The sequence below is a fragment of the Eleginops maclovinus genome, chromosome 10, assembly GCF_036324505.1.
Source record: "Eleginops maclovinus isolate JMC-PN-2008 ecotype Puerto Natales chromosome 10, JC_Emac_rtc_rv5, whole genome shotgun sequence".
NCBI classification, from domain to species: domain Eukaryota; kingdom Metazoa; phylum Chordata; class Actinopteri; order Perciformes; family Eleginopidae; genus Eleginops; species Eleginops maclovinus.
Window position 1 is genome coordinate 1,001,388 of NC_086358.1, and position 14,094 is coordinate 1,015,481.

At 46.5% G+C, this 14,094-nt stretch overlaps 1 protein-coding gene across 1 annotated transcript in view; it reads right to left on the minus strand.

The window, feature by feature from the left end:
* Positions 1 to 9,240, minus strand: part of LOC134871421 (glutamate receptor ionotropic, delta-1-like) — a 139,070-nt gene extending 129,830 nt beyond the window's left edge. Inside the window, exons 1-2 of the mRNA XM_063894203.1 lie at positions 9,136 to 9,240; positions 4,881 to 5,165 (exon numbers count right to left, since the gene is read on the minus strand). Coding sequence (XP_063750273.1) covers positions 4,881 to 5,154 — 274 coding nt within the window. The 5' untranslated portion in view covers positions 5,155 to 5,165; positions 9,136 to 9,240. The remainder of the gene's footprint in view (positions 1 to 4,880; positions 5,166 to 9,135) is intronic.
* Between the last annotated feature and the right edge of the window lie 4,854 nt (positions 9,241 to 14,094).

Here is a 14,094-nt window from a genome sequence, read left to right on the forward strand (position 1 = left end):
GCAGCTTCAGAAGGGATGCAGATATAAAAACTATAAATCCATGTCTTCCCCAACTCTTCAACACCTGCAGGAACATCTGCAGCAGCTCACAGCCGGAGACCAGGGGACACTAAAGAGAGACGCACATAGCTGGAGACCAGGGGACACTAAAGAGAGACGCACACAGCTGGAGACCAGGGGACACTAAAGAGAGACGCACACAGCTGGAGACCAGGGGACACTAAAGAGAGACGCACACAGCTGGAGACCAGGGGACACTAAAGAGAGACGCACACAGCTGGAGACCAGGGGACACTAAAGAGAGACGCACACAGCCGGAGACCAGGGGACACTAAAGAGAGACGCACACAGCCGGAGACCAGGGGACACTAAAGAGAGACGCACACAGCTGGAGACCAGGGGACACTAAAGAGAGACGCACACAGCTGGAGACCAGGGGACACTAAAGAGAGACGCACACAGCTGGAGACCAGGGGACACTAAAGAGAGACGCACACAGCTGGGGACCAGGGGACACTAAAGAGAGACGCACACAGCTGGAGACCAGGGGACACTAAAGAGAGACGCACACAGCTGGAGACCAGGGGACACTAAAGAGAGACGCACACAGCTGGAGACCAGGGGACACTAAAGAGAGACGCACACAGCTGGAGACCAGGGGACACTAAAGAGAGACGCGCACAGCTGCAGACCAGGGGACACTAAAGAGAGACGCACACAGCTGGAGACCAGGGGACACTAAAGAGAGACGCACACAGCTGGAGACCAGGGGACACTAAAGAGAGACGCACACAGCTGGAGACCAGGGGACACTAAAGAGAGACGCACACAGCTGGAGACCAGGGGACACTAAAGAGAGACGCACACAGCCGGAGACCAGGGGACACTAAAGAGAGACGCACACAGCTGGAGACCAGGGGACACTAAAGAGAGACGCACACAGCTGGAGACCAGGGGACACTAAAGAGAGACGCACACAGCTGGAGACCAGGGGACACTAAAGAGAGACGCACACAGCTGGAGACCAGGGGACACTAAAGAGAGACGCACACAGCCGGAGACCAGGGGACACTAAAGAGAGACGCACACAGCTGGAGACCAGGGGACACTAAAGAGAGACGCACACAGCTGGAGACCAGGGGACACTAAAGAGAGACGCACACAGCCGGAGACCAGGGGACACTAAAGAGAGACGCGCACAGCTGCAGACCAGGGGACACTAAAGAGAGACGCACACAGCTGGAGACCAGGGGACACTAAAGAGAGACGCACACAGCTGGAGACCAGGGGACACTAAAGAGAGACGCACACAGCTGGAGACCAGGGGACACTAAAGAGAGACGCACACAGCTGGAGACCAGGGGACACTAAAGAGAGACGCGCACAGCTGGAGACCAGGGGACACTAAAGAGAGACGCACACAGCTGGGAGCGGAGCGCTGGGTGATAGATCAGTAGGACTGCAGTGTTTCAGTTCTACATCATTTAGAGGTTGAGGCACCATGAAACCATAAAGCACGTAAAGCGAGTATCAATACTTTCAAAAAGGAAGACCAAAAAAGGGTTAATAAAAAAAGGGCTGCAGTCGATTCAGTTTGGAGTGGAAATCCATCAGCTGCTTCCAGACGATTACCCCTCAAGGTATTAGCAGGAAATGGATCTATTAACTGACCCTCAGGTTTTGAAGTGTCCCTCTGTGCCTCCTCAAGGATCCAGTTTTGGTGCAAACCCAAAGACAGAACGTCTTTTACGACTCTCCTCCCTCGTCCTGATCCTGCCTCAGAGTTGAGACACTCTGTCAGATATACTGTTATCTGCAGCTGAGATCCTGAGGGTACGCTGCATTGGTTCACCTCCTGCAGACACGGAGCTGTTTTCTGACGGGATCCCTGCTGCTGTGAGCCTGATCACATGTTCCCTCTCACCCTTTCATCACCCGCCTGACACGCGCTCATATCGGAGCTGGAGGGCAGCTCGACATCTGACACAGAGAAGAATCTGTCCAAACAGTCGAGTCTCACAGCAGTGGTGGAAAAAAGAGTAAAGTCACTATAAACCTTTAAAAACCTGACTGTTCACACATCTCTGCACATTCTACTATCTTACACAATAATGCACACTAAGTCACATTCCTCAGAATATTGTGCACGTTTCTGCAAACTAATCTGACCGTCTTTACACCTTTAACTGATTGTGCACATTTCTGCTATTACTTTGTACATCTATGCATACTAATCAGACTATTTTAAACAATTCTGTGCATTCACCTGAACATCCTGTAAACATCTTCATACTCCTTTTCCAAATGTGCACATTTCTGCACATTAAAGCACATTTTTATCAAATGTCTTTGACCGTTATGCTCATAAACAACTGACCAATCCCGATCATCCCATCACAGTTGGATCAATTTCACAAACAGTGTAAACCACATTGATGCAGGACGAATGCATCAAACCGAAGTAGGGAGTCCCAGTCGGCATTAAGACACGTTGTCTGGCCATTTTCAGAAAAGGTTGGGCAAAGAGCAGGTGTCACTGATGGATATTCGGTGTCAACAGAGGGTCTCCAAAGCTATCCCTCCCTAACATGCAATGTAAGCAAAGGAAGCTAGAAACCAATGAGCTTTCGTTTAAAGGGAGACTTCCATAGGTTCACTGTCCCCGGGTTTCGATCTTAAAGGATTGGTGTCCTGGCCTGCAGCGGCCGGTGCACTTACCCTAAATCACCGTGGATGAGAGTCTGGGAGGCTAAATGCCTGCATCCGTCCATATCCTTATATTGTAATTGCCACCATCCTGTATCGATTACGCTCACGAATCCATTGGCTCTAATGTGATTTCATTAAGATATAGTCCCAGTAAGCTATGGCAAACAAACACAGAAGACGGCCGAGTCGATGTCTCCAGTTCTGCTGCAATATCCAGACATGGAAACGCTCACGAGGCCAGAAATATAAATCACTGAAGATCATTCAGGCTTAAAGCTTCTTGTCTTTATGTTGTTCATGTGCATTTACAACAGCAGGTAAACTCCAGTTCCAGAAGAGGCTGTCAATGAGTGCTGTGGATAAAATGCACTGCTTCAGGTTCAAATCAATAGAGTTCTCTGCAGATGTGGAACAGAAACAGGGCTGTTTGCTGCCTCGAAAGACATGAAAAGGCAAGTCAGTGTTATCTGAGCAGCCAAACATCAAGACGATGCTTCAAAAGGCTTTACAATCTGTAAAGCAGACAACACACTCCACCTCAGACCCTCAATTCTGGCAAAAGAAGACGCCCAAAACAACCATCCCACAAGGTATCTGACTATTTTGCAAATTTCTGCACATTAATCTGAACATTTTCTACTTCAAATACAAGATTTTCTGCAGACGGGATAAAAAACAGGGCTGTTTGTTGCCTCAAAAGACATGGAAAGTCTTATATCAATATTATTTGAGCAGCCACAAATCAAGACGATGCTTCAAAAGGGCTTTAAAATCTGTAAAGCCGATAACACACTCCGTCTTAGACCCTCAATTCTGCCAAAAGATAAACACCTAAAACAAACACTACAACAAGGTGTCTGACATTTTGCACATTTCCAGGAATATTGTGTACTGTATTTTGAGTTTTCTGCAGATATTGAACAAAAACAGGGCTATCTGACGCCTTTAAGATGAGTACTGTCTCAAAGGGCTGTAGAATCTGTTAACCAGACCACACTCTCCACCTCAGACTCTCAGTTCAGGTAAAACCAAACGCCCCAAACAGCCGCTCTAACGACTTGTTTCACAAAGTGTGTTTACCCTCAGACATGCAGAGTCTGAGTGCAGACTGAAACCCTCCAAAGGTAGAAATAGCAGCATAGTTTACCACCTGTGGAGTTTCTCTGCAGAGCGCTGGTTCTACCGGAGGTCGCCCCCCCCCCCTCCAGTGGGATGCTTGCTCTTATACAGAATGTTAAAGTAACCTCTCTGCAGAAACCCAAACAACAAAGGCCTCCTATAGAGTTCAAACAGCAGAGAGGAGCAGTGTGTGGCATCATCCTCCAACCGTGGGGGTGATGCAACGCTCAGGTATCCATACTGAAACAAAGACGGAGAAGTTTTCCAGACAATGATCCAAAGAGATCGAGAGAGATGCTTGGGTCGAGGGTAGGGACACAGAAAGAGGCTGATTAATCAGTAACTTCTCTCCAGCAACATTCAGCACGGTCCCAGACTGAACACCACCACATTCACTGGTTTCTACAGACTCGAGTTCCTTCACCTCAGCATCACGGCAGAATCAATAGACCTTCCTCCACACAGTCAGCAGGTCTCTATGTGTTAGAGGAACAGTTCAAGTCTGATCAGGCGTCCAATCATCCACTGTTAACCAGTACAAACGGTTCTGGAGGGTCTGAAGGGTCTTGCTTTTGGCTTTACGGTCCCAACACGAGCACGTGAGAAAGGACCTGAAGCAAATTACGTCCCAATAAACGGAAAAATGACCACATTTTAAAAGTTTCTAAGAGACTCTAGCTGCCACAACAACAGCCAGGTGGGAGTTTCTTCACTTTAGGGTCAAAGTAGATCAAGTTAACACAGAATGTTTACAAGCAACTCAGCTTCAAAGGTCTTTCCTCAACAGCAGTCCTTAGATCTCAACTTGTAGCCCAGAAAATCAGTAAACAGGCAATTCATCTCTATCCATGACAAAGAGTTCTGAATGGTTTCTAGCAGCTTCTAGGATCATCCAGCTTCCACAACAACAGCCTTTTTTACAGAACAAAATACTTTTGACAACAAATCCCCTCCCTCAGCACCCAGCAGCTGATCTGAGTGACAGATCTCAACATTGACTCTAAGGAACCAGAAGGACCAGCCCGGCGTCTGGACCCCAGTCGCTCACTCACCATACTCGATGTCGTAGAAGATGATGAACTTCTGCCAGCGCAGCTCCTCCACCAGCGTCAGCATCACGTCGTTGAGGCGGACGGGTGGCCGGGCGGCGAGCGTGTAGCGCTGCCCGCCGGGGCTCGGGTTGAACTGGCAGGCGGTGCGGGGCGAGCCCTCGCTGTTCCTCTGGATGTACAGGTGGGGGATGTGCATGGCGTCCGTCAGAGACTGCAGGGCGCTGGCTGAAGCACATCCTGTGGAGGTGACCAGTGCCAGGATGCCCTGGTTCATCAGCTCACACGCTGCAAGGCAGAGGGAGAAGAATCCATGTCAACAGGAAGAGCAGAACAGCATCACACAGGTCGTACAGGATCAGAGGAGGAAGTAAAGGAAGTGAACACAACCATGTGTCACAACAATTTAAATTAAACACATCTATTATCGCTATTTTTGAGCAAATTTGATGCATTTTATGTGAAATCCTTTATAAATCAACATCATAACGTAGATATGGTCATTAAGCAGCAAAGACAAGTAGCAGAAAAGCTACAACAGTCCTTTAAACTCAGGAAGCACATTATTTTAACACAATATTCAAAACCAGGAAGAATCCAACACCTATGATGTTAAGAAATCCCAAATACTGAGAACTCAGATCTTGCACTTCAGTTAAAGTATAAATACCACAATATAGAAACTGCAGGGGAAGGCACAAAGTAACGCACCAACAGATCCTCAAACTGCAAGTACTAAAAGCACTTTCAGAGTAAAACACGTCCTATTTTGTATTCACGCAAAGTCTAGTTTATGTGTTGAATATGTTTCATATGAGTAATTTGCAAAAGCGTTTCTCTTGCTGTTTATGCGTGCACCATTCCACACCAGAGCTAAATCCTGGTGTGAGTCCACTCGTTCATAAGCCTGGTTCTGACTCATATTTTAGGTACTCTTTACTCTTTCTAAACTGCTTTTTTAAATAGTTTTTTCCTTTAAATAACTTCTACAATATTTCCATATGCTTTAACACCCTAATCCCTCTTCAGTGGCCCCTCCCCACCGCTGGTAAAGCATGCATACATTGCTAAACCCCCCCACAGATAACGGCACTGAGGCTGCAGGAGACTTGACCTCACATTATGGATACGAGCCCGCACACTCATAAATCTGCAGAGCGTCTGACAGCGAACACCGTTTATCTCTGACCTCCTCCACAGAGAGCAGGAAGCCCGTCATTAAACATGCCCGCCACTCAGTCTAAGCTAAAGGCTAAGCTAAAGGCTAACGTGGGCTCTCAGCCGGCCATCTGTCATCGATCACCTTCAATATATCGTCTTGTTTTTGAGAGGAAACTGGTTTGAAGTCATGGACAGTGTTTTGTTGAGTTGCTGTTTATTTAATTTCCTAAGACCCGCTTCCTATCAGCCGTAAGACCCCCCACAGTGTTTGATGAAAAACCTTTGTGGTGGTCTTCCTCAATTTACGGAACAAAATCCAATCATGTGTCTCTGGAGTGTTTCAACTTTACCTGTGCTCCTCTCTCATCCACCTCTGGGAGATTGAAGCCAATTACAGGGTGCATATAAATAAACCGTCTCTTCTTCCTCCCCCTGAAACTCGCTGCTTCTTCCTGGCTCTGGACCTCCAGATAAAAGCTCCCCTGCACCCGGTCCAGGCTTCATGCGGCTCCCCACCCATCAGTTCTACCTCTCCCTCAGTGAGTTCCCTTTCCTGCTGAGGTGGGAACACTCTGTACCCAGACTTCCTCTCACAGGAGACGGGATCATTTCCAGCATTTAAACTCTTGCATGAAAGCAGGTCTGGAGCTGTGAGTCTGCTCAGTGCTGAGGCTGCAGCTCCCTCTGAAGCAGCACATCAAACCCTGAGGATCCTCACGAGGCCAAACTGCACACCCTGCACTCTGAGTTCACCTGGAAGCCTTAACATTTCCTATAATGCACATATTTAATATCTGCAGTTCATGTTTTCAGCTTCAAAAGAGCTTTGACAGAAGTCTTTGGGACCTTCAGAGGAAAGCTGATGTGTGTTCAAACATGAAGGTGTGTTTTCTTCCTGACTTTTTACAAACTTTACCTTACCATAGATACACTCGTAACTGTGTTGGGTTGACTAACACTTATTAAAACTTTGAGTAACAGATTAGATAATTAAATCCGTAGATCTGCGAAGCTGGGTTTCTCTAATAAATCAGGCAAATAAAATCACTTTAAATCCTGAGTTTACCAAATATTTCCTCTGAAGCTTTTCAAAAATAAGTCAACCAGCATGACAGTCTTCGTTGACTAAAACAAAACCAGACAAGTTAGTGGTTAGGGGGCTGACCCAGTCTTAATGCAACTACCAACCAACCAACCAACCAACCAACCACCTCAGCTCCAGTTAGACCCGACAGCAGGAGATCTGTCAGGACTTTAAGGTCAGCAGAGGCTCCAGAGGGCGGCGGTGTGAGGGCTGAATCACAGTCAGAGGAGCATGAAGCGTGTTCAGGTGAACTTCCAGGAAAGAACTGAGGAGGAAACAGGAGGAACAGCTGGGTCGCCTGCAGCTCAGTGTGTGGGGATCCAAACCTGCTGAACCTGAAGCTGCATGTCTCCGAGCTGAGAGCCACCGTAGTGCATCTCGTCAGGCTGTAACTTGTCTTAAAGATGCTGAGACAGATGTGGAAGTGGAGCTAATGAACACTGAGGCATTTAAAGTGCATGCTTGTAATACATGAGTACATGTTTTAGCTAAAAGCACAGCAGATAAGATCGAGAGGTGTTCAGCAGCTGCAGGAGACGTCTTTAAGTCTCTGAATTACCCTTAAGATGCTGCTCAGCAACCTTTGATATCACACCTCTACAGAAAAGCATCTGGCTCTTTAGATGCAAGATGTGTCACTTTCCAGACCAGCTCTCTAGGTCTCCCTGTGTAGCTGCTTGGCGGCGGATCCGTTTTCTAAAGCTTGTTTTATGATCTGAAAACTAAGTAACAGAACAGAGTTGCATGGCAGGAAATGTAAGCATAGTTGGAAAATCTGTAGAGCTGAGGGAGTCGAAAACCCTGTGACCCGTACCCTAAAGTCCTCTGTGCAACTGTCAACACAGAGAGGAACTAGTAAATGCAGCTTCAAGGACAAGATATTTTATATTTGAACAATTATGGAAAAATGACTTGGAACGGCACAAAGTCATGTGAGTCATGTGACTGAAAATGGAGACAATGTGGATCCTGTATGTGTTGCCGGGTAGATTAGTTATATTTAAACTGCATATATGAAACCACCGGTTTATGATTATTGATGCAATCATGTTTTTGGTAAATGTTTATATATTTACTTTAAACACTGCAGCTGGATATCTTCACATATATTAGAGGTTCATTTCAGATCATTTTGCATTGACTTATATCATGAAAAGTAACTGAATGCAGTTTCCTTCTGACATGAAATGGAGCAGAAGTATAAAACGGCAAAGGAAATCAAACTAAAGTAGAACAGTGATGGAGTACTTTTCTCCGTTGCATCCATAACACTCTCCCCTCTAAAGGCTCCGGTTCTGATCCTACATTAAACCCAGCTCTGCAGCAGGTCACATGTCTTTTGTCTCCGTCCCTGCACATGTCTCACAGTGTGAAGTGTAATGAGCCTCGCAGCTTCAGAGACTCTCAGTGGGTCCAGCTCAAATCACCCGGGACCAATTAGCATGATTCACGGCAAGCAGACTAATGGCTTTGAAGGCGGCACAAACACAGCGCTGCGAGCTGCTGGAAGGAGCCGGCCGGAGCGACTCAGGCTCCGTACGAGTCCTCAGTGAGTCACGGTTTCAGCTGTGCTAAATGAAGCCTGCGGAATATTTATCCACAGCAACTCCCCGTGCATCGTAATGAGGAGGGGCGTTAGAGGCTGATGAGACCAAGACCTGACCTGCTGCAGGACGGGCTCGAGGAAACCCACCCCTGTAGGGGTACACAAATCCAGAAAGAGGCCCTATTCTGCTTTTAGGGGGGTTTCCATTCCCTTTAGTGCATGTAAACAGTCTGCAAAAACTAAAGTCCCTGTGGTCCCTCCAGAGACATGCATGAACTGATCAGAAAATAACTAAAATATCGACATAGCTTCTTGATTTCTGCCCAATGTCAGTAATTATCCACTCTGACCTCAAACGGATTGCTTTGCATAACATTGTTTAAGTTTAGGACCATTTAAAAACCCCATGCCCATAAAATGTGAATCCACAAGGCCAGAAAAACGTCTTATGGAGAAGTAAAACTCACCCAAATACTTCCTAACGCTCCTCAGACTCCACTTCTCTTAAATATTCCTTCAGTTTATCGAGGTAACACCATGTACAAGTAAGCACAATGCTCCCCTCTGTCTCCAAACATTTTCCTCTCCAGGCCACGCCCCCCTCTCACCTGTGCTGAATGACACACCTGATGATGGGAGGAGCCTAACTGAAGCAGTTGCATTCGCTCACAGTGTAAATACTGTCTGCAGAGCGATGCAGGTCTCCTGTACACAGATGGTGTTCAGATGCATTGTGAAGGACGCAGCTTAATACTACACAGATCAGCTCCAGCAGCAGCCTGAGAGAGGAGGACGGGGGAATCTGCAGGCTTCTTATCTCATGCATCACATCCAATTAGAGAGGAGTCCACAATCACTGGATTTGTTCTGTTAGCATGATTAGGGCCTCGTACTTGAGCGAAATCCCAGTAAATATAATTCATTATGAAGGATGAGAGTTCAATGCAAACTAGCTTCTTATAGAACACACTTACAGATGTATCTTGATGCCTTGGTCCTTCAGAGGCGGCAAGCCTGCAGAAACTTCCACATGAAGACGAGATTAAAGCTCATTTCTCCACAGTCTGTTTCTCTGAGTCCAGCAGCCTCTTTGGCATGTTACTGCCTATCTGACATTTACAGACCACAGGTTGCACTTTAACACAGCGTTACCTGCTGCTAATCACACCTGGCAGCCATGTTGGCAGAGGGCATCTTCCTGCGGAGTTTAAATGTCTCTTAGCCTCAGATCCTCCTCTGATAACGGCTGTATCCTGCAGATTAACATGCACCACACATCTCCTGCAGAGCTGAATCTGCAGAGAAGCTCTTAACTGATCTAATGCGTGACACTTTTTATTGCACAACATCTTCAACTAACTAACATCAGCTAGTTTATTTTATATTTAATGCAATATTTTATTTAACTTTTGACTAACTTTTATTCTCTTTTACTTTGTGTTTTATTGTACATACAGATTAGATTTATATAAATATTTGTATCAAATTTGATTGTATTTTATATTTTTATTAGATATGTTTTGTTTTCTATTTTATTCAAGTTTTTAAATATTTTTTGGAACTTTTTTAAACGTTTATTTAATCATTTTATTTAACTTTATTCCCGAATGTCTGCAGCCATCTGTAAACCCCCTGGGATAAATACATATTCAGATAGTGATTGATTCAAGCCCAGGTGGTGTTTTTAATCCCCCCCTCCACCGCTTCACGCCTCCTGCCTCCATGAATTAAGACAGTTCTAAATCAACACAATGAAGAGGAAATGAGATGCGTTCAGGCGTCAGCGGAGAGCAGAGCGCTCAGGTAATCGATGTGAGACGAAACAACAGAACAGGAGGATTCAAATCAGGAGCCGATCACTTCCTCTGTCTTTGACCCCCTTTAGACTCTCCTCAGAGCAGCGCTAACCCACCATGCGTTCTGCGCTGTAATCCCTCTCCTCTCCTCCTCCCCGTCTTCCTCTCTCCCTCGTCTCCTCCCTCCCGTCCTCCTTTAGTTCCTCAGGGGTTTCCTCCTCTTGTTTCCTCCTGTGTTTCCTTTCATCCTGCTCTGGAGTTAATCTCTCCATCTAAACTTTATATCTGCTCCCAGCCAGCCCTCCTCCTCCTCCTCCTCCTCCTCCACCTGATGTCTCTCTTAGTCCTGCTTTTACTCTCTCATCTCCTCACGCTTCACTAAACCCTCTTCAGAAGAGTCGGAGCATGCAGTTTAAGCATCAGAGGCTCAGAGGGGATTTGAACCCCCGACTCCGGCTGCAGTCGATTCGAGGAAACAAACAGATATAAAATAAAGGTAAAAACATCAGGTCCTGCCGTTCATTTAGAGCAAAGGTAAAGGGATCAACGAGAACATGTAATATATCTCTACACTTTAGCACGAGCATTTCATTATAGGATTCATCATTCATTTCTTATTTTACATCTTATTTTTACTACTTTGTTTTGTACCAGCCTCTTTACACACACACACACACACACACACACACACACACACACACACACACACACACACACACACACACACACACACACACACACACACACACACACACACACACACACACACACACACACACACACACACACACACACACACACACACACAGCTCGTTTTTCACCTCTTGCCGACGGGGGCTTAAATTCTCTCATGCTTAATTAAACTATCTATCTCCATGGATCTGCAGCCCCATTACCAGAACACCCTGCACCACCACATCACGCCCCCTTACATGCATGCATGCACGCGTGCACACACACGCACACACACGCACACACACACACACACACACACACACACACACACACACACACACACACACACACACACACACACACACACACACACACACACACACACACACACACACACACACACACACACACACACACACACACACACACACACACACACACACACACACACACACACACACACACACTGCTCTACAATGTCTCTGTTAAAAGGGGGGGATAAATGACCTGTGAGGCTAATAATGGTGCAGACCCAGACTTCATTACAGACCCCGGATTCAGTGTGTGTGTGTGTGTGTGTGTATGTGTATGTGTATGTGTATGTGTATGTGTGTGTGTGTGTGTGTGTGTGTGTGTGTGTGTGTGTGTGTGTGTGTGTGCGTGTGTTTTACATCTTTATGCATACCTCTTTTTTTCATGAACGGGATACACACTGAAACGTGAAGCTGCACGATTCATCTCGATTCGATGAAATGGCATCAGAAAGGTGCAGGAATGAGTCAGCAATATGAGTCCTTTCAGGGTTTTAGGACTCATTCCCACACCTCTCTATTGGGTTATCACTTCTACACACTCAGGAATATCATCTGCTCTGCAGGATGGACGCATCACCAAGTTTTTCCTCGCTAATTTTTCTGAATAGAACTCACGCAGGATGAATCAGCGCTGCTCTTTGAACTGCAGGAGAAAAACAGACTAAATGTACCTCGCTCTTTAACGAAAACTACTCTGACATTTCACTAGCAGCCTCCACACACACACACACACACACACACACACACACACACACACACACACACACACACACACACACACACACACACACACACACACACACACACACACACACACACACACACACACACACACACACACACACACAGCTAATGGTTTTGTTTTGTCTGCAGCACATTAAGCTCTGTCCAGGCCTGAAACTCATTACTGATAAAAACTCCTCTCATTCTCTCTGCCTCCAACAAACACAGCTGATGTTTACAGCTGAGCTCTCGCCGGCGTTCGTGGTTTTAGAATAAAAAGGATTATTACAGATCATTTAGTCAAACAGTATGGAGACATCAGGCCTTCCAAATCAGACATCTAGAGGTATAAAGAGGCAGGCACGTCTGCTAAATCAATCAAACTTTATTCATACATCACGTTCATTCACAGAAAACTGCTCTGATTGGTCAACTGCTTACAGATGTCCCGCCCCTTAGCCTATCATGCTCAATGTGTTGGAGCAGTAGCCAATAGGAGCGCTTCCATAGTGATTTCACTGTGTTATGGAAGCAAACAAAGGAGTCAAGTGGAGGCAGGGTGTGTGTGTGTGTGTGTGGGGGGGGGGGGGGGACAGGGATTTTATCCTTGTAGACCATTTGCATACACTGAAACCTATTACACTCTACAGGAGAGGGAAAACGCCCCCCAAAAAGAACAGGACCCGTTGGAAACGAACAAATTCCTGCTAAATTGTCACAAATCGACTTGGATATTTTCCATCCTGTTGCTCAGGTTTGGTCTCCACCACGTCTGGGTAAAATGTCCTTCTCTTTTGCTGCTTGATTCTCCACTTTATTCCATTCAAAACCAAAGAGTAACGTCCTGTATCAGCCTCACACCTCTGATTGATGACAGCTCGTTAGTGTGATTGACAGATGACAGAGCAGAGGGCGGGGCTAACAACAGAACAGGATGAAGCAGCAGATGCATTCAGGGCATCCGGGAAATCTTAATGCTTAACATGCGTACGCTTATTTAAGTACACTGCCGGAGCTGAGGTCCCGTAAACAGCTGACAGTGAGACCTGTTAGCGGGGGCATTAACGCTGACCTCAGTATTAAGGGCGGCTCCTCCCATCAGCAGCAGTCAATGTGCCGCCAGGTGTGTCTTTATGAGTGTGTGTGCACCAGGCGGTGGGAGAGGGAGTGTGTTAGGGCGAGAGGTAATGATGTATTAGTGAGAGCGGGATGGTCTCGGGGGGGCATTCATCACAATGAGACAGCTGAGGGACAGAGCCATCAGTCAGACACAGCAGCAACAGGAGAGAAGGAGTGCAGGTAGGAGAACAGATAAGATAGACAGGTATATATGCAGACCATCACTTCCTGTCCCCTGATCTGGAGGTCAATGGTGAGGTGAAGTCATGTGACCGTGCTGTAGTTCCTTTATAGCTCAACTTTAGCCCCCTTTAGCTTAGCGGTGGAGACGTGAAGTCATGTGACCGTGCTGTAGTTCCTTTATAGCTCAACATTAGCCTCCTTTAGCTTAGCGGTGGAGACGTGAAGTCATGTGACCGTGCTGTAGTTCCTTTATAGCCCAACATTAGCCACCTTTAGCTTAGCGGTGGTGACGTGAAGTCATGTGACCGTGCTGTAGTTCCTTTATAGCTCAACATTAGCCCCCTTTAGCTTAGCGGTGGAGACGTGAAGTCATGTGACCGTGCTGTAGTTCCTTTATAGCCCAACATTAGCCTCCTTTAGCTTAGCGGTGGAGACGTGAAGTCATGTGAGCGTGCTGTAGTTCCTTTATAGCCCAACATTAGCCTCCTTTAGCTTAGCGGTGGAGACGTGAAGTCATGTGAGCGTGCTGTAGTTCCTTTATAGCCCAACATTAGCCGCCTTTAGCTTAGCGGTGGAGACGTGAAGTCATGTGACCGTGCTGTAGTTCCTTTATAGC